Source organism: Eriocheir sinensis, chromosome 55 (assembly GCF_024679095.1).
Source record: "Eriocheir sinensis breed Jianghai 21 chromosome 55, ASM2467909v1, whole genome shotgun sequence".
NCBI classification, from domain to species: Eukaryota; Metazoa; Arthropoda; class Malacostraca; order Decapoda; family Varunidae; genus Eriocheir; species Eriocheir sinensis.
This window is the reverse complement of record NC_066563.1, coordinates 4,766,118-4,787,089: the sequence shown is the minus strand read 5'-3', so window position 1 is coordinate 4,787,089 and position 20,972 is coordinate 4,766,118. Positions and strand designations below refer to the sequence as shown.

Below are 20,972 nucleotides of genomic sequence, written 5' to 3'. Positions count from 1 at the left end.
GACCGTCATTTCGTTGCATCAGGAGTAAAGTGAATACCGAGGTGCTTTCATCTGCTCCCCAGGCCCCAAGTGGCTGTCGAGCAGATTAAATCACCAAAGCGGCCAACCATGTAATGAGCCAATAGGCTTTCTGTTGCCTGCATTCCCATGTTTCCATGTTTCCGTCTTCTTTTCTCTCCTTCTCGTTGCTCTTCGGGATTCCTATCATACCCTCGGAAGTCCCACCTTTGCCTCGCCTACCCTTCCCACCCCCTCTCCCTTCCTCTCCCTCTCATGCACCTGCTGACCTCGCCTCGGGTTAAATGATTCCTGCCATCTCTGTGTTTTTTTTCTTTTTTCTTTCTCTTCTCTTCTGTTATTGATGTTTTCATTTGTCTATTTTTTTCTGTTTGTATGTTTGTTTGTTTCTATGTGTGTCTGTTGTTATATGCTTGTTTGTTTGTATCAACGTTAATAAAACACGTTAACGTTATTTATAAGAGGAAACAATAACAAGACCAATACCTCGGTGTGTGTTGCGTCTATAGCCAAGTTATGGATACAAGCGATGCCTGTGTTGCTTATCGTGTTGCTTGCAGTAGTGTTGCTTTCCTCGGCGTGGTCACCTGTCTCTCCCCGTCCCTCTCTCCTCTCCCTCTCTCCTCTCCCTCTCTCCCTCCCTCCTTACCCGCCACTCGAGCCGTTCCAAGAAAGGGCGGGAAGCAGATGAAGCACACGGCACACACATCTTGTCCGTTGGAAGCTGAATCACTGTTTTGCTTCTGCTATTCATTGTCTTGCGTCCTGTTGTCGGCTCTCACCTGACTCGGTATTCTGATGAGGTTGGTATTATAAGACCGTATCGCTTCTAACATCAACTATTTCTAAAGGTCAAAGAGGGAGGCAATTGAGTTATAATGAGTGTTTCTTTAGGTTCATGGTACAGAAGAAGGGTCAAACTACCACTAGGGTCATAAAACTACCCCTGGAAATGCCCACAACTCCTACGAAAGCCTTGTCAAATATGTGTTCTTGGGTGGCGATGTCTTGTAATATGACCCCATCTCAGACTCTCCCCCCCCTCACATCAACTACTTCCAAAGGCCGAAAAGATCAGTCGGGTTCTAATGAGTGTTTTTTTAGGTTCATGGTGCAGAAGAAGGGTTAAACTATACCATCAGGGCCATAAACTACCCCTGGAAATGCCGTAAACGACCCCGATTTATTTATTTATTTATTTGTTTATTATATTCCCAAACACGTAGTCCATTGTCAACTGTATCCTATCCAGCATACATGTTCACTGTTTAATGGCCACCTCTTGTTAATGTATAGTAAATATAACACTTCCTCTCTCATACCACCTTCTTTTGGCCCTTGAGCTGGGTGTAGAGCTAAACGCATTCGAGACGGGAGGAGAACAGAGAAGACTAAAATAACAACCAATCCAAACACTCTTATTACCATCAAATTGTTTTCTTACAGTATCCTTCAAGACTGTGACTGATAATATTTTTACACGCCCACATGAGGTCAAGTTTCGTCCTGTCTCGCATGTTTATTCTTGAAGTCTTTATAAGCGACCTGTTTCTTGTTAGTTCTTGTGTGGGTATTATGAAACTTCCTCTCTCATAACACCACCCTGTTTAAACTTTTACACGCCTATATAATGTCAAGTTTCATCCTGTTTCGCATATGTTTATTCTCGAAGTCTGTACATGCGATCTGTTTCTAGTCAGATTTTGTGGGTAATGTTATTTTCCCTCATAACACATCCGCTGGTTATTCTTATACGTGGAATTAGTATCAAGTTTCATTCTGTTTCGCAAATGTTTATTCTCGAAGTCTGTACATGCGATCTGTTTCTAGTCAGATTTTGTGGGTAATGGAATTTTCCCTCATAACACATCCGCTGGTTATTCTTATACGTGGAATCAGTATCAAGTCCCATCCTGTCTCGCGTATATTCATTCTCACAATCATTACGTAAAGATCTATTTCTTGTTAGCGTTATGAAACTTCCTCTCATATAACATATCCGCTGGTTAGTCTTATACGTGGAATGAGTAGCTTTTCATCCTGGTTCGCACTATGCTATACGTCGGTATTGTAAAACACTCTCAGTTCTCACATCAGCTATTTCTAAAGGTCAAAGAGGAGGTCACTCGGGTTCTAATGAGTGTTTCTTCAGGTTCATGGTACAGAAGAAGACTCACACTACCACCATGGTCATAAAACTACCCCTGGAAATGCCCACAACTCCTACGAAAGCCTTGTCAAATATGTGTTCTTGGGCTGCGATATGTCTTGTGATACGACCCTAGTCTTGAAGGATACTGTAAGAAGACATTTTGATGGTAATAAGAGTGTTAGGATTGGTTGTCATTTTAGTCTTCTCTGTTCTCCTCCTGTCTCGAATGCGTTTAGAACTGCACCTACTTTTTTATTTTTATTTTACAGCAAAGGAAACAGCTCAAGGGCAAAGAAAAGGAAACAATAATGAAAAAAAGCCGGCTGCTCATTGCTCCTATAAAAAGCGCTCAGAGGAGTGGCCGAAAGAGAGGTCAATTTCGGGAGGAGAGGTGTCCTGATACTCTCCTCTTGAAAGAGTTCAAGTCGTAGGCAGGAGGAAATACAGATGAAGGAAGATTGCTCTAGAGTTTACCTGCTTGAGGGATGAAAGAGTGAAGATGCTGGTTAAATCGTGCGTAAGGGATTTGGATAGTAAAGGGATGACTGGCTGTTTTATTTATCTTTTTATTTATTATTTTATTTATTTATTATTGCATCACAGGAGACAGCTCAAGGGCAAACCAAGCATTCAGTTATCCCCCAGAAAAGATAAAGAAAAACAATATAATAACCCGTAACATAAAAAAGCTGGCAACGTAAAAAAAAAATAAAAAAACACCCGGCGACTTAAAAGTGGACGAAGAAAAAAGAAATCACGGTAAAGAAAAAGCTCGCAACCCAACCATAAAAGAAAAGAAAAAAAAAAAAAAAGCCTGAAATAAAAAAAATAAATAAAAAAATCTGTTATTATAGCCGAGTGCGGAACTACTTCTGACACCATCTTTTCACACACACACACACACACACACACACACACACAGCCTCGTACGTGCATCTTCCCATTCATCTCTCTCTCTCTCTCTCTCTCTCTCTCTCTCTCTCTCTCTCTCTCTCTCTCTCTCTCTCTCTCTCTCTCTCTCTCTCTCTCTCTCTCTCTCACACACACACACACACACACACACACACCTTGAAGGGAGTTTGAAGGTTAGACCAGAGCGAGGCTGAGGACGTTACGTGATGCAACAACACACACACACACACACACACACACACACACACACACACACACACACACACACACACAAGGAATGACACGCGAAGTTGAGTTCCTTTCGTCTATACTTTTCACGTCTATCTGTCAATCATACATACGCATAGGAAGTAGTGGTGGTCTCTCTCTCTCTCTCTCTCTCTCTCTCTCTCTCTCTCTCTCTCTCTCTCTCTCTCTCTCTCTCTCTCTCTCTCGCAAGCGCTTGGAACCCCTTTACTTATGCGTCGCTCCTCCGCTAGTCTGTTGCAGGATCGAGTAGCATTGTTTTAGGATCTTGTTAATTGTACATACAGTGTTTTGTTTTCTTCTCGTTCGTTTGGAAGCTGTTTGGTCTGTTTTGAAATGCTGAGAGAGAATGAAATGATAACAAGGAGAGAGATGATTTGTGAAAGCAAGAGAAGGAAGATAATAAATAAACACGGAAAGAAGAGAGAAAATAGAGTGAGTGCAAAATATGAGAGATTAGATAGATAGATAGATAGATAGATAGATGGGTACTGAAAAAGATGAACAAGAAGAGAAAGAAAAAAATAGGGAAGTTACAAAAAACAAGGGAAAATCAAAGAAAAAAAGAAAAAACGCAAAAAATAAAAATAAAATGAACTCAAAATGATAAGAGATTCGATTACAGAGAGAGAGAGAGAGAGAGAGAGAGAGAGAGAGAGAGAGAGAGAGATCGCTTGAGGCCGAGGAAAAGTCAAAACGCTGGAATGCCTTTCTTCCTCTGAATACAACACGCAGCGCCGCCTAATGGTTCAGCTCACCCGTGTATACCTGTGCCTACCTGAGCCTGGCGGTGCTGGAGGACTCAGGTTACGGGAAAAGCACCTGAGATGTACCTGAGAGAAAGGACTTTGCACTGCCCGACCATCCCTATAAACCTGTTGTGGGGAAGCCCGTAACCTTCCCTCGCTGTTGTGTAAGATTTAAGTATCGTTTCGGGACGTGTGTGTTTATCTTTGCCGTGGGATGAAGATTATTATGGATGTTATCGTAATGTTCTGTAATGATAAAGTGAGAAATTTTAATGATATGTGATAGATCGCTTTTGTGCGGAAGAATTATACACTTGTTATTTTGGGGGGTACATATGTTTTCCTTTGTCACATTCGCGGGATGGAAGATTATAAACTGTTATCTTAATGTTCTTTAATGAAAAGGTGTGAAGATGTTAATGATATGTGGTGGAAGTCATTTACACGGAATATTTGTCTTTTTTTGGGGGGGGGTATTATATATGTTTTCCTTTGTCACATTCGCGGGATAGAAGATTATAAACTGTTATCTTAATGTTCTTTAATGATAAGGTGTGAAGATGTTAACGCTATGTGGTGGAAGACATTTACACGGAATATCTGTTGTTTTTTGGGGGTTTATTTTGGGGTACTGCGTTTTTTTCTTTGCCGAGGAATGAAGATTATGGTCGCTATCGTAATGTTCTGTGATGCTAAGGTGTAAAGTTTTGATGTTAGGTGACGGAACTCATTTGGATGGAATATTTGCTGTTTTTTGAGGGTTTATTTTGGGGTATTGCTGTTTTTTCTTTGCCGAGGGATAAATATTATGGTCGCTATCGTAATGTTCTGTGATGCTAAGGTGTAAGGTATTGATGTCAGGTGACGGAACTCATTTACACGGAATATTTGTGTTTATTTTTTGGTACGTTGTTCTTCCTTCCTCATTGCTGTCTCTCTCTCTCTCTCTCTCTCTCTCTCTCTCTCTCTCTCTCTCTCTCTCTCTCTCTCTCTCTCTCTCTTGCTGTAATTATTTTTCTTATTTTTTTGCTCATTCTATTTTTTTTTCGTGTTTTTCTCTATTTTTTGTTTGTCTTCTTTCTTATACTGGTTGCTTTTATTTCTCTCTCTCTCTCTCTCTCTCTCTCTCTCTCTCTCTCTCTCTCTCTCTCTCTCTCTCTCTCTCTCTCCCCTGGGTGTTAGTCGAAGGAACCAAAACATTTTAATGGTTCTGTCATTCCATTTACCTCGCATCGCTTTTCATAACGTAGCCTACTCTCTCTCTCTCTCTCTCTCTCTCTCTCTCTCTCTCTCTCTCTCTCTCTCTCTCTCTCTCTCTCTCTCTCTCTCTTGTTTTCTTTTTTCTTCATTCATTCATTCATTCTTTATTTTTGTTTTTCTAATTTTCATTCGCCTTTTCTTTCTTCCATTAACTAATTCATTCATTCATTCATTCATTCTTCCTTTTTTTCTGTTTCTTCCTTTGGCTAATTTTCTTTTTTCCTTCCTTATCTTTCTTTCTGTTGGTCTTTCTTTCCATTCACTCATTCTCCTTATCTCTCCTTCACTCAATATACATTCGTCCCCTTGTCATTGAGCTTCATCATGTTCACCCTCACGCCCTCTGGTACATACTGTAATATATTATAAACTCTTGTGTCACCCGCGGAGTCTGCTTCTATAAGGGGGCATTTTACGTAAGACTAGAGACCCTTACCTTCAGACGCTTTCGGCTCTCACAGCAACTAATTCCAAAGCCAAAGAGGAGATTAGTCGGGCTCTCAGGAGTGTTTTTCATGTTCATGGTGCAGAAGCCTTGTCAAACTATCACTAGGCTCATAAAACTACCCATTGGAACATTAATACAACCTCTATCAAAGCCCTATCAAACGACCACTAGACTCATAAAACTACTCATGGAAATACTAACACAACCTCTACCAAAGCCTTATCAAACGACCACTAGACTCATAAAACTACTCATGGAAATACTAACACAACCTCTACCAAAGCCTTATCAAACGACCACTAGACTCATAAAACTACCCATGGAAATACTAACACAACCTCTACCAAAGCCTTATCAAACGACCACTAGACTCATAAAACTACTCATGGAAATACTAACACAACCTCTACCAAAGCCTTATCAAACTATCACTAGACTCATAAAACTACTCATGGAAATACTAACACAACCTCTACCAAAGCCTTATCAAACGACCACTAGACTCATAAAACTACCCACGGGAATACTAACTCAACATTTATCAAAGTTTTCTCATATGTGGGTGTGTTTGAGAATATGCTCTTCTACTTCAACGGGAAATGTGGGGTAAGAAGAGGTTTGAGGAGTGGGAGGGAGTGGCGGCTCGTCAGATGAGTAATGGTGTCCCTCACGCCGAGACGGAATGCTTTTGTCGTCAAGGGTAATGGTGGTGGTGGTGGTAATGATGGTGGTGGTGGTGGTGATGATGATGGCGTATGGAGGGCCGCGCACCATGTCTCCCCAACACCACCATCACCCTCACCATTACCAGCCCCCCACCATCACCACCACCACCTTCGCTCCTTTGCTCAATCACTGTATTACTATATTATAAACTTTGGTGTCCCCGAGGAGTCTGCTTCTCCTATACGGGGGCATTTTACGTAAGACTAGAGACCCTTACCTTCAGACGCTTTCGGCTCTCACAGCAACTAATTCCAAAGGCCAAAGAGGAGATTAGTCGGGTTCTCAGGAGTGGTACATTTGAACACAAATCAGAAAAAGTAATATTGACACTGTAAAATTCGTTAGTTCGCCCACATCTTAAGTATTGCGTTCAGTTTTGGTCTCCCTATTACAGAAAAGACATAGATAAACTCGAGAGGGTGCAGCGTCGAGTTGTTAAATGATCCCTAGACTGCGAAACAAACCGTACGAAGACAAACTTAAAGAACTGAACTTATTGAGCCTATCAAAGCGCAGGCTAAGAGGTGACCTTACAGAAGTGTTTAAAATTTTAAAAGGATTCGATAACGTTAATGTTCATGATTATTTTACAGTCTCTCAATCAAGTGTAACAAGAAACAATGGATACAAAATAACGAGGAAGCGTTTCAACTCAAATGAATCAAAACACTTCTTCTTCAACCGTGTCTTCAATGGATGGAATGGTTTGCCTCAAAACGTCGTCGAAAGCGAAACTATTTGCACGTTCAAAAACCGAATAGACAGATAGTTAGAAGCTAACCCGAACATCCGCTATTTTGCTCCGGTCTAACAGAAAGTAGTGTTAGCTTAGCCTAGTTAGGACCAAGAGGTCTGTTGCTGTTTGCCTTTCCTTTGTACTTCTTTGTACCACCACCACCACCACCACTAGACTAAGTTTTCCAGTTAATGGTTCGCTTACTTTCCTTCTATGTCTCGTAAAGGGGGGAGATGGAGAAAGGGAAGGAGGGAGTCCGATGTTGTTGTGAGAGAGAGAGAGAGAGAGAGTTGACGGCTTATGAATTTTCTCTCCTCATCACCGCCAAGGACGAGCATCTCAGTATAGCTCGGCTTGTCTCTGGGAAGGTGTGCTCTTACCTGTAGGGGATGGAGGCAGGGGGCGGGGAAAGGGGGGGAGGGGGGAGGCAGAGGGGGAAGGGATAGGTAGGCTTTCCCAGGTACTAATTTTCCTCTTTGTGTCGGAGTTCACGAGTTATAACCAGATTTTTGTCCCCTTTCGAGTTCACCTTTTATTTTTATTTATTTTTATTTTTTCGCAGGTGAGGGGGGGGGGGTCAGGTCAGCTCTCCCAGGTTGTCATAATTTCCCACTTATATCGCAATTACTAAATCATAATCACACTTGTATTCTTTCGCAGGTGACGGGGGGGGAATCGGGGTTGGTCAGGTCAACTCTCCCAGGTTGTCATAATTTCCCACTTATATCGCAATTACTAAATCATAAACACATTTTTTCTCTTTCGATTTCACTTTTTTTTATTATTTGCATTTTTCGCTATGTAATAAGCAAATGGTCAGTGTGACGGAGATGTGCACCGCCGCCACGCGCAGCTATAGTGTATGCTTCCAACTTCGCCTTACCTTTACTATGTTCATGTCGTGTGATTTTTTTTACCTCACTGTTTTGATTCTTTATATTCTTCACTGCATAAAACTTCCCCGTGGTAATTCCGGGGTTTGGCTAAGTAATTATTATCATGTGATTAAGCGTTTTCTCAGGTAAGGTTTTCTCAGGTAAGGTTTTCTCAGGTGCAAACATTTTTTTCTTTGCTAAACTGTTTTGCTTCTTTTATATTTTGGGGGTCAAGGCAGTAACTCACTGATTTGTGCTCAAGGGAAAGGCCAGATAAGGGTTGCTCAGGTTACTATGAACAAATAAATCAAAACATGTGTTGACCATTGACCTCTCTTCTGGTCACTCCTGTTTGACTTTGGAGGAACAGCGAGTAAGGGATTTTTTTTTCTTTATTTGTTGCCTTTAAAAAAAATCGAGGAGACAAGTTCGGCGCCATATGACTGCTATAGCTGCGGCGCCATGACTATGAATCCTAATAAATCAGTCAATTAGATGAGACGAAGAAGGTCGCCAGTTAATTGAAAAGAACCAAAGGGGAAGGGATCGGGCGGTGACCAGCGTTGTCAAATTATCGTACACATCACATTGCATTTTCGTAGTTTCTGACTGATAACTATTGCAAAAACAAACAAACAAACATAAAAAAATAGGGGTTTTAACGCTAACTTCAATTTTCTATCGTTATTTGTGTAGGTACGAGAGTTTGAGGCTTAAAGGTAATAAATACATTGTGGTGAATACGATAATCTGGCAACACTGGTGGTGACTATACTAAGGACTTCACTGCATATACATTCACACCAGTGATGCCATTTTAGCAGATTTTCCGCTAGATCTGGCGGAACTGCATGTTATCTAGCGGGAAAAATCTTAAAATTAACAAGAGTAACTGGCGGATTTTCAAGTCCAATCTAGCGGCAAATTTTTATAGCTTCACTTATCATATGGCGGATTTTTTAAGCCATCCTAGCGGATTTATAAATTTTGAGCTGGCAACGCTGATTCACACACATCCTGATAGTCTCGAGTTTCTTACGGCGACAAAGAGTGAGCGAGGCGTGGCTTGGTGGTGCCCGGATTCTCAGACGCTTTCGGCTCTCACAACAGATATTTCCAAAGACCACAAAGCAGATTATTCGGGTTCTCATCAGTTGCTTATTACGCTTATAGTGCAGAACCAAACATTTACTAGGCTCATAAAACTACCCATGGAAATACTGACACAAACCTCTACGAAAACCTTATCTAATGTGGGTGTGTGGGCCGTAAAATGTGTTCCTTTGTCATTCTTTCTCATTTCTCCACGAGTTAGCCTTTCTATAAGCCACATTGGAGATAGTCGGGTTCTTTTGAGTCATTTTTTTCATGTTCACAGTGCAAAAGCCTTGTCGCACTACCACTAGGCTCATAAAAATACCCATGGAAATACTGACACACACATCTACCCAAGCCTTATCTATATGTGGGACTGTGGGGGTGTGAGTCCCGAGATGTTTGCATGAGAATATTCACATCCTGGTGTCCTTTTGGTAACATTGGGAGAGGAAGTGTAGGACGAGAAATGAGTGTTAAGTAAATGTTTAGATTCTCTCTCTCTCTCTCTCTCTCTCTCTCTCTCTCTCTCTCTCTCTCTCTCTCTCTCTCTCTCTCTCTCTCTCTCTCTCTCTTTTTTCTTTATTTTTACTTCTTACATATTGCAATTAAATATAAATATGCCGATGAGTGAGTAACGGGTCGCCGCTGGGGGTCTCTCTCTCTCTCTCTCTCTCTCTCTCTCTCTCTCTCTCTCTCTCTCTCTCTCTCTCTCTCTCTCTCTCTCTCTCTCGGTATCAGATAGCGGTGATAGCGATAACCTTGGCATTTTTTGTTCCTCTAATCTTCTTCCTCATTACTTTCCAGTTCCTCCTCTAACTCCTTTTGCTCCTCCTCCTTCTCCTCCTTCTCCTCCTACCTATTTTTCCTCATGTTTTTCCTCCTCCTCCTCTTCCTCCTTTGGTATTTTCCTAGTCTACCTCTGCCTTCTTTTCTTTGTTTTCCCCTCTCTGCTTATTTAACTACTACTACTACTACTACTACTACTACTACTACTACTACTACTACCTTACTTGTATTTCATTGTTAATTTGTTTTACTCGTAAGTACCTGTAGAAGTCTCAAACCTAACTTGTGTTCTCGTTATTTTCTTACGTCTAAAAAAAAAAAAAAATACCGTATATGGACATTTCAGTCTTTGTTTTAACAGTGCAAGGGCCAATGGGACGGAGATGAGCACGGCCGCCATGCGCAGCTATAGCGTACAAGCTCCCAACTTTACCTTATCGTTATCAGTGAAGAAAAACGTTGTCACATGATGGTTTGTGTCTCTCAGTATAGACTTATCGCGTTGCCCCCAAAAGACAGGTGACCCCCCTCTTCCCTCTTTTTGCTCCCCTCCTCCTCCTCCTCCTCCTCCTCTCCCTATACCCCTTCGTGTCCCTGCATGTTGGTTACTATCTTATCGGCTTGTCCTGATCCCCCTCACTATACTGTTCTCTCTGTGTGTGTGTGTGTGTGTGTGTGTGTGTGTGTGTGTGTGTTGTTATGAATGGCTTATCTGTTGTATTTCAATGGACTGTGGCTTCTTGTATTCCGTTAACATATCAAGCACTCAAGCAGTCAGTCAGCTATTTTATTTATATTTTTCCTTCTTTCTATCTACCCCTAAAACAAGCAATATATCGAGTTTTTTTTAGTGTGTGTGCGTGTGTGTGTGTGTGTGTGTGTGTGTAACGTCCCCCTGCTGCTCTTCGTCCGTCGCGGGGTAGTGATGGTGGTGGTGGTGGTGGCCCTGGTGTCGGTGGTGGTGGTAGTGGCGGGACCTTGTTGACTCTGGGAATAACAGTCTGTCCTCCGCGTCGCTGGTGAGCAGGGTTACTGGCGGTGCAATTCGCTTCTTCGTCAGTAAAAAGTGAACGTTACATATTCTGGACACGCCACTGGATACGCCGAGTTGTCGTTCTACTTTTAACATGTAAGCGTTGGTGTGGGTGTGGGAGTGGGGGAGGGGGTGAAGGATTTAATTATGGTGGCAGTACTGAGTGTCCGATGCAAGTGTTTCAGTGCTCCCTTCAAACGGTGACCCTTCTTGTTTTATTGCTTGCCAAAACGATGCGTGGAATACCGAGTTCTTTCCTCACATAAGCGTTGGTGGTGGTGGTAATAAGATCTGATTCTGGTGGCAGTGTTAAGTGTCCGATGCAAGTGTTTCAGTGCTCCCTTCAAACGGTGACCCTTCTTGTTTTATTGCTTGCCAAAACGATGCTTGGAATACCGAGTTCTTTCCTCACATAAGCGTTGGTGGTGGTGGTAATAAGATCTGATTTTAGTGGCGGTGTTAAGTGTCCGATGCGAGTGTTTCAGTGCCTCCTTGAAATGATCCGCCTTGTTTTATTGCTTGCCAAAACGATGCTTGGAATACCGAGTTCTTTCCTCACATAAGCGTTGGTGGTAGTGGTAATAAGATCTGATTTTGGTGGCGGTGTTAAGTGTCCGATGCGAGTGTTTCAGTGCTCCCTTCAAACGGTGACCCTTCTTGTTTTATTGCATGCCAAAACGATGCGTGGAATACCGAGTTCTTTCCTCACATAAGCGTTGGTGGTGGTGGTAATAAGATCTGATTCTGGTGGCGGTGTTAAGTGTCCGATGCAAGTGTTTCAGTGCCTCCTTGAAATGATCCGCCTCGTTTTATTGCATGCCAAAACGATGCTTGGAATACCGAGTTCTTTCCTCACATAAGCGTTGGTGGTAGTGGTAATAAGATCTGATTTTGGTGGCAGTGTTAAGTGTCCGATGCGAGTGTTTTAGTGTCTCCTTAAAATGATCCACCTCGTTTTATTGCATGCTAAAACGATTCTTGGAATACCGAGTTCTTCTTCATTCCTCGTACAAGCGTTTGAGATGGTGGTATTGGTTGGTTTTGGCTATACTGCTAGTGTTTTAGTGCCCCCTTCAAACACCATCCGCCTCGTTTTATTGCATGCCAAAACGATGCGTGGAATACTGAGTTCTTCTTTCTTTGTGTAAGCGTTTGAGATAGTGATATAAGTTGGTTTTGACAATACTACGGCCGATGCGAATGTTATATCGTCCCCCCAAGTTGCGATGACCTCTCCCCGTTTTTGTTGCGCGTGGTGATGGTGGTAATGGTAGTGTTTTATGGGGACAAGTGGCGGGTTCCTCTCAAGCAGATCGCGGAGGCCCAAACCAAAGGGCGAGGGGGAATGAACTATGGTAGTGACGACTGTGACGATGACTGTATTTTTTTTTTTTTTACACCTAAGGAGACAGTTCAAGGGCGTAAAGAAAAATATTAAAAAAAGCCGGCTACTTACTGCTCCTGAATAGAGGTCAAAGGAGTGTCCAAAAAGAGAGGTCAATTTCGGGAGGAGATTGTGGCCTTAAGTAGTGAACAGGACGCATGTTGATCTTGTGGTTATACAGTGCCGAGGTGAAGATGTCTATATATTCAGACATACAAAAAAATATCGAAAATGGGTTATCAACGGAAAAAGACTTTGCCATAAGACGTTGTGTGGATGAAATATTAAATCTGTACTACGAATATAAGTACTTAAACACATGTGTCCCTTGAATGAAAATGTCTGCCTGTTCACACATACACACACAAAAAAAAAGAAATAAATGAAAATGAGTTATCAGCAGAGAAAAAGCGTCACCTGGAGGGAATATCAAATCTGTACGCCTAATTCAAGTACTTAACCACGTGTGTCCCTGAATGAATAGACATATCTGTTCTATTCACACACAGAGAATCGAAAAAGGGTGACCCAGAGGCGTTGCGTGGGTTAAATATCAAATCTATGCCAGCGTTGCCAGATTATCGTACTCACAGCCTCGTATTTACCGGTTTCTGAGCCATAGCTATTGCCAAAACACAGCAATAATTAATCATTTTAACGATAAGTTTGTATGAAGGCAGTTATTGGTGTCGAGGAGGCAGATTTCGGGTTGGAAATTGGCAAACAGGAGGCTGAGTACGACAATCTGGCAACGTTGATCTATGCTCCTAATTTAAGTACTTATCACATGTGTCCCCCCTTGAACGAGAGACGCTCTAAGGTAAAGGTAAAGTTCGGAGCATACATTATAGTGCGCGTGGCGGCGGTGCTCATCTCCGTCCCGTTGGCCCTTTGAGATAGAGTCATGTGATCTGTCGCCTCTGGATGCTTCTGGACGTGGCACCAACAACAGGGGAGTGCCAAGACCAGAGGGGCGGCACACACACACACACACACACACACACACACACACACACACACAGACGGACACACTATTGGAGAAGATAAATATACTGATTACATTCTGACCTTGCTTGGACGCTGTTGAGGTAGTGAGTGAGTGCCCTGAAGCTCCGGGTTTGCTTGTATAACTTGTTGCTTGTAGTTGCCTTTACCTTGAACTCGGCTTGTGCTCTTGTCTCTCTCCCTCCCGTAAGATCAGCCAGACACCAATAACGACACATTTATACTTCTACTACTACTAAAGTGTATTGGTAAGCGTCTGTTCGTGTCCTCCCTTAAGGCTAGGTGAAATTTTTTGGGGGGGATAGTGATGAAGTTTTTAGATTTCAGAAAAAGGAGGTTAAAATCATAGAAATTTAGGATAGATGTATTTTTTTTCATTTGCGTTGTATCGGTCCTCATTATTATTATTATTATTATTATTATTATTATTATTATTATTATTATTATTATTATTATTATTATTATTATTATTATTATTATTATTATTATTATTATTGCTGTTGTATTATTGTTGTTGTATTATAGTATTAGTTTGCTGTGTTAGTTAGACACTTAGGTTAGTTAAGGATTAGGATTTATTAGTTAGGTTAGGATAGTTAGTCAGTTAGCTAATCCTTTATTTTGCTGTAATAAATAGTTTCCTACAATCAAAGAGTTATACGTTTGAGATAAATTCATTTCGCTTTGTCATTTTTTTCTTTGTTTTGTTCGTGTTAGAATCGGTTCGTTTTCTTTTTTCCTTTCCTGTCTTATACGTGTGTGTGTGTGTGTGTGTGTGTGTGTGTGTGTGTGTGTGTGTGTGTGTGTCCTTTGTCCTGAGTGGGGTCTGGTAAGCGTCGGTTCGGTGCCTTCGTCAGCGCCGCCGCGGGATTACCTTAGCGAGGAGGATGTGACGTCAGGGGTGTTGTTGTTGTTGTTGTTGTTGTTGGTGTTGGTGGTGGTGGTGGTGTTGCTGTTGTTGTTGTTCTTGTTTTTGTTGTTGTTGTTGCTGTTGTTGTTGTTGTTGTTGTTATAAGAACTTTACTACTACTACTACTACTACTACTACTACTACTACTACTACCATCACTAAAACCACCACCACCGCCACCACTTCTACTTTACCACCACTACTACTACTACTACTACTACTACTACTACTACTACTACCACTACTACTGTGAGGGGGCGGGTTGTGCTGTGCCTGGTTGGTCGTTGAGGACAAGTGGTGTTATGTAAGGTCGTTTAGAGGAGTTACCCCCATGCGTAACTACCCCCCCCTCCCCCCTTCCTCTCCTTCCCTTCACCTCTCACTTCCCCTCCTCTCTGTCATTCTCGACTTCTCCCTCCCCTTCTTTTTTAGTCAGTCTCATTCTTTTTCCTTTTTTTTCTCCTGCTTATTCTTTCACTTAAAAGACTTTTCTTTCTCCTATATTTCCCTTTTCTCTCATTCTCTTCCCCATTGTCATCTCTCCATTTCCTCCTGTCTCTTAATATCTCTTTTTTTGTCAGTTTCATTCTTTCTTTCCCTCTTCTTCTTTTTCCTTTTTTTTATTTGTTCATTCATAGACTTTTTTTTCTCATATTTTCGCCTTTTTCTTTCTCATACTCTTCCCCCCTCTCCCCCTCCTCCTCCTGTTGTTATTGTTGTTGTTGTTGTTGTTGTTGTTGTTGTTGTTGTTGTTGTTGTTGTTGTTGTTGTTGTTGTTGTTGTTGTTGCCGCTGGTGGTGTTGTTGGGCGCGTCTCTGGCAGAGGGCCGTAACAGAGCTTGGCCTAAATGTGCTCAATAAACTCTCCACTTAACTCTCTCTGTGTTTGTGTCCCAATGACGTGACCCGGCGGTGGTGTTCGCTTCCCTCTTATAAGATTGTGTCACGCTTAAAACTATTGGCTGTGTGTGTGTGTGTGTGTGTGTGTGTGTGTGTGTGTGTGTATTAAATGTATTGAGCTCCTATTCTGAATATTTCCAAAGACTCAGAGAAGACCCGTCCCACCCTTCCCTTTCCCATGCCCCATCCTTCCCATTCTCCTTTCCCATGCGCACCCTCCTTCCTCCCTTCTCCTCCCCACTCATCCTCATCCCCTCCAGTGAATAAGACATCTCCATTCATGTCCTTCCCCATCCACCTTCTTATTCTCCTTCCCCACCCTCCTTCCTTCACTCTCCTTCCCACTCATCCTCATCCTCCCCAGTGAATGAGGCATCTACATCCATCTACTTTCCCATTCCCCATTCTTTGTTACTCGCCTTTCCCTCACTCCTTCCTTTCCTTCCCTCCTTCCTTCCCTCTCCTTCCCATACACACCTTCCTCATTCCTCTCCTTCCCCACCCCCTCATCCTTCCCATGTCCTTCCCCATCCATCTCTTTCCCCATCCCCCTTCCTTACCCACCCCCCTTCCTTCCCTTTCTCCATTCCCCCCCTCCTTCCTTCCCTCTCCTTCCCTTAAACACCTTCCTCATTCCTCTCCTTCCCCACCAGCCCCATCCTTCCCATACATGTCCTTCCCCATCCCTCTCCTTCCCCATTCCCCTTCCTTCGCTTTCTCCATTCCCCCCCTCCTTCCTTCCTTCTCCTTCCCATAAACACCTTCCTCATTCCTCTCCTTCCCCACCAGCCCCATCCTTCCCATACATGTCCTTCCCCATCCCTCTCCTTCCCCATCCCCCTTCCTTCGCTTTCTCCATTCCCCCCCTCCTTCCTTCCCTCTCCTTGGCTGTGGTGAATGAGGCAGCAGAATCAAGGTGCTCAATTTGCCTTTCCACCGGCTGTTTCTCAAGGGCTACCTTACACTGCTTCCCTCTGACCTTGGAAACTCACGCAGCAAGGCAGCAGCGGCGTATCGGGAGCCTTGAGGGACATTCTGAGGCAGTGCATTCACGTCATGTCTATCTCCTTATACTGTTGTTAGGGCTGTTGTTGTTGTTGGTGGTGGTGGTGGTGTTGGTGTTGTGTGTGTGTGTGTGTGTGTGTGTGTGTGTGTGTGTGTGTGTGTGAGTGGCGTTGTTTTATGGTTATCTTCATATTTATAGAGAACAGCTGCCTTCTCTGGACTATGTGAGAGAGAGAGAGAGAGAGAGAGTAGTAGTAGTAGTAGTAGTAGTAGTAGTAGTAGAAATCATAAGTGAACAGAGCGAATCCAGTCTTGCAAGGGGATTTAAAAGACATACTATGACAATATACTCCTGTTTTGCTCTTTTTGGAATGGAGCGAGAAGGGGATACTGGTGTTACCTAAGTGCAGACATAACCGGTCTGGCAGATAAGGAGAGATAGGCTGACGATAACACACACACACACACACACACACACACACACACACACACACAGAGACACACACTCTCTCTCTCTCTCTCTCTCTCTCTCTCTCTCTCTCTCTCTCTCTCTCTCTCTCTCTCTCTCTCTCTCTCTCTCTCTCTCTCTCTACCTCCTTTTTAACCTTTTCTTCCTCCTCTTTTTTTTTCTTTTGCTTTTAATCCATTCCATCCTCGTCACCCCTTCTCGTCCTCCTCCTTTCTTTTTTATTCTCCTCCCTTTTATCACTTTCTATCGTCTTTATGACTCTCATCTTCTTCGCTCTATTTTGCGTCTTTTGCTTTCAGTCCATTCACCTTCATCACACTTTCTCGTCTTCTTTTCAGTTTCATTCGCCTTCCTTTTTATTATTTTTTCTCTCTCTGTGTCGCTTTCTTTTTGAACCTTCTCTTCTTCCTCTCTTATATGGCCCTCAGAAACAAGTCTTATGGGACAATCGATTTCCTTCCCTTCACTTCCTCTTCCTTGCCATTGTACGAAAACCTTGATATACGTGTGCTTGGAAGGGGTTGGGAAGGGGGGAGGGAGGGAGGGAGGGGCGCCGAAATGCTAAAAAATATAGCCCTCAAAAAAAAGTCATATGGTATAATCGTTTTCCTTCATTTCATTTCTTCTTTCTACTTTGTGTGTGCTTGCTTGCTTTTGTGGGGAGGGGGCGAAATGCTTCAGAAAATGGCCCTGCTGCTGGTGGTGGTGGGGGGGGGGGAGGGGGGGTGCGAAATACTTAAGAATATGCCCTATCAGAAACAAGTCTTACGGAATAATCAGTCTCCTTCCCTTCATTTCCTCTTCCTTTCCATTGATCGCCTGGGTTGAAGGTCAGTCAATACCCCGCACCTCCTAGAAGCGTATTAGGTCTTCGTGGAGCCACTAATCACCTGTGTCACGTTTGTGTACTCCGGCTGTTATCGACCTTGGCTTTACTTGTACGCCCCTCGCCCCCGCCCCTCGACTGTCCCTGCTCGGCCGCTCTTTAGTCATTATGTCCCGTCAGTGCGCCCCCCTTCATGTTGTCAGTAAGGAATGTATGGATTGGTTGGTTGTTATAAATAAGTTATAATTTTTCTTCTTCATTTTCCTTTTTCTTCTGCTTTTGCATCTTCTTCTTCTTTGTATTATTTATTGTTCTTGCTCTGTTTGTTCTTGTTCTTTTCCTTCTTCTTTTTAGTTTCTTTTGTTTTTATCTTATTGTTCTTTGTCTTTTTTCATGTTCTCGTTCTTGTTTTTTCTTACTTTCTTTCCTTTTTTTCTTCTCCTTATCATCGTTCTTGATATCAGTCTTAATGTTCTCGTACTTTTTACTCTTATTGTTCTTCGTTTATAAAGTAATATCAATTCGATGTTCGTTAAATAGAAGTTCGTTTATGGTGAGGGCTTCTAATTGAATTGAGTGAAGATAAAGTTTAGGAGTTGGCATTCACACGCCAAAAATGTGGCTGCCATCCTGTCCTGTTTCCTGGTTCCTCGGGACAGGGTGGGGGCGTGAGTGACCTGCTAAAGAGTGCTGACCCTCCGCACCTGTAATGCTGAAGGCAGGACTCAGCAGTAGCGACACCGCCACACAGCATTTATTACGTATCCCCATGAATGCCTTGTACCGCAGCGCCGAGGATCAGTTTCATCAGCGGACAGTCTCCTCGCTGCCCTAACGCCAGCAGTCCAGAGTGAGCGAGGTGTTGGGGGTATTCGTGGTAAAGTGCTGGTGAGGGATAGCAAGGACAAGGGTAGCGCGGCCTTGCACGTCATGCGTACTGAGGGGCCACGTTACTACAAAAGTGTGGGGCAGAGTTTCGGTGTGGCCCTGTGGTGAGAAGAACTACTGCTCTTCACTCGAGTTTTTGCCCCCTCAGCCGCGTTAGAGCCCGAGTTGCGCCTTGACACTTGGCACACACCTGCACGTTGCCTCCCTCAGTGTCCCTGCTTGTGAGTTGTGGTGACTGTGTGTCCGGAAAATTGCGTTTAGAGCTCAGTATTTACGTCCAAGCTGTGGCAAGTTATTCAAGGTTTCTGATAGTTAAGCATGACGAGGCAGACACACTAACTCTAGGGTTTTGGTGGTAAGTTATGTTTGCTTTGTGTGTTGCAGAGGAACTTCCTGGAGATGGACGGCCCCGTGGTGGAAAGCCTCCCGGTGATGAGGAGCATGTCGCCCTCCACCGTGTTTGGCGAGCACATTGAGATCGACTTCACCCAAACGCTAATAAAAGACCCATCGCATACGGTGAAAATTACGCCTAGCGAGACTTCCCTTCCTCAAGTCGACGCGAAGAAGAAGAAGAGGAAGAAGACCGAAGGGGTGAGTACATTATCCATTTACCAGTCCTCCTAGACACTATAACACCGCCCAAACACTCCAGGTAAATAGTTATTCCACTGTGTAACGTGAAAATAAGATCCCGTATTACTCGGGGAAGTGGAAGTAGTGACGTCATGGATGGTGAGCCAATCACGGAGCGAGGAGGAAAACGTCATCACCAGCAACCAATCCCAGGCGAAGAAAACGTCATAGGCAGGAGCCAACCACAGACGAGGAATACGTCATCGCCATCAGCCAACCGCAGGCGGCGTTGTCATCCTGCGGAGACGGAGTGTTGTTGAGCTGCGACTCAACGAGGTAACCGTGTGGGGAGTCGTGATTTTCCTGAAATTTGAAAACACCTCCTCTGCGTAGTGAAGGTTCGTGGCGCCGAGAGGATACGGGAAGCACCGAGGCTGGTCCAGGAGGCACAGAACCGGCGGGGAGTGAAGAACTGTGCTTAGAGTGGCCGTTGTGACACCGGTGTAGGGCGGGGAGTGTTTGTATACCTGTCCGGGGGTTGAAAATTCCCCTCTGTGTCAGGCCCTAATGACCCCACGGTGAGGAGGACAAGGTCACGGCGAGGAGAAGGGATTGCGTCAGTTTGTACAAGTGTGAATAATTCTGGAAGATTCTTTGTCACCCGCCGAACAGCTGGCTTTTGTTTACCATTGAGGAACGTTTTCTGTGGCGGGAAAGGAGGAACTCATGGAAAAAAAGGTGTTCGTTGCCTTTTGAAAACATGGCATAGTGTCGTAATGCAAGGCTGTATAGGGTATTAGTGAGGTGCTAGATAATGCCTGGTGATAATTGAGGCATATATCGTCACGTGGGGCATAAGAGAGAAGTGTGTGGATTCTAAACAGTGAATTTATCTTCGTATTTTCGTGTATTTTTTTACGTTAGCATGCAATAGTGTCGTAATACTGGGCTCTGAAAGGCTGTGCAGGGTATGGATGATGTGCTAAATAATGCCTGGAGGTTAAGAAGGCATAAAATCATCACGTGGGGCATAAGGAAGAAGTGTGCGGATGCCAAGCAGTGAATCTAATATCGTAACCAAGTCGTGTTTCCGTGTATTTTTTCTTTTTAACGTCAGCATGGAATAGTTCGTTATAACACCCACATGGAGCTCACGGGAAGGATACTGTGTCTCTATTGCGTTAAGTATAAGGAATGAATGTTGTCAGCTCGAAGGTAAGTTCTACGAGGGTGATTTTTTTGTTTCATAACGTGTGCTTGAGTGCCCTGTGTGTGTGTGTGTGTGTGTGTGTGTGTGTGTGTGTGTGTGGTCAGTAATTAAGGGTTGAGGGCAGGTGAGGCCAGGTAAAGGCAGGTATAATAACACGTCCCTGGTTTGTTGCTAAGATACATGGTCAGAATCTTGATTACTATCACGCCAGCTTTGCCTGTGTACGTGTAATCCATAAAAATGAAATAATAATAATGAAAATAATAACAAGGATGAAAGTAATGAACATGAAGGCAATATTTTTCAGGGCCAAGTGAGGCAGATATGTGTGTGTGTGTGTGTGTGTGTGTGTGTGTAACGGCCCCTCCTTTTGTGTATTAGGTAAGGGAGTCTTCCAGCAGGAACATAATACGTCATTTCTTTATTATCGTCCTCACTTTAACCTTTTATTATGTAGGAGCAGCTTGCGGTGGGCGTTGACAACCTCGCCGTACAAAAAAAAAAAAAAAAAAAAAAAAATCCCACTTCCGTTTTCAATATAGGCTTATACTGTTTTTTGGGCTCACTAGACATTATCGGTAGCTGCCCACATCCCACAAAAAATGTATATAAAAAAACAGTAAAAGTAAAGGAAATATATAAACGGAAAACAAACAAGTGAAGAAAAGAAAATCGCTTCAAATGTAAAAATGAAAAACTTAAAAAAAAAAAAATTGTCAAAGAAAACGAAATTGATCCAAATATTAAAGTGAAAAATGCAA

General features: G+C 43.2%; 1 protein-coding gene across 4 annotated transcripts in view; it reads left to right on the top strand.

The window, feature by feature from the left end:
* LOC126983935 (endoplasmic reticulum membrane sensor NFE2L1-like) overlaps positions 1 to 20,972 on the top strand; it is a 143,745-nt gene that overhangs the window by 1,561 nt on the left and 121,212 nt on the right. The window contains exon 2 of one of the 4 annotated variants that reach the window (XM_050837171.1): positions 18,810 to 19,019. In XM_050837171.1, coding sequence (XP_050693128.1) covers positions 18,810 to 19,019 — 210 coding nt within the window. Of the gene's footprint in view, positions 1 to 18,809; positions 19,020 to 19,118; positions 19,400 to 20,972 lie in introns of those variants that run through there. The other 3 variants (XM_050837167.1, XM_050837166.1, XM_050837170.1) reach the window with 3 other exon arrangements.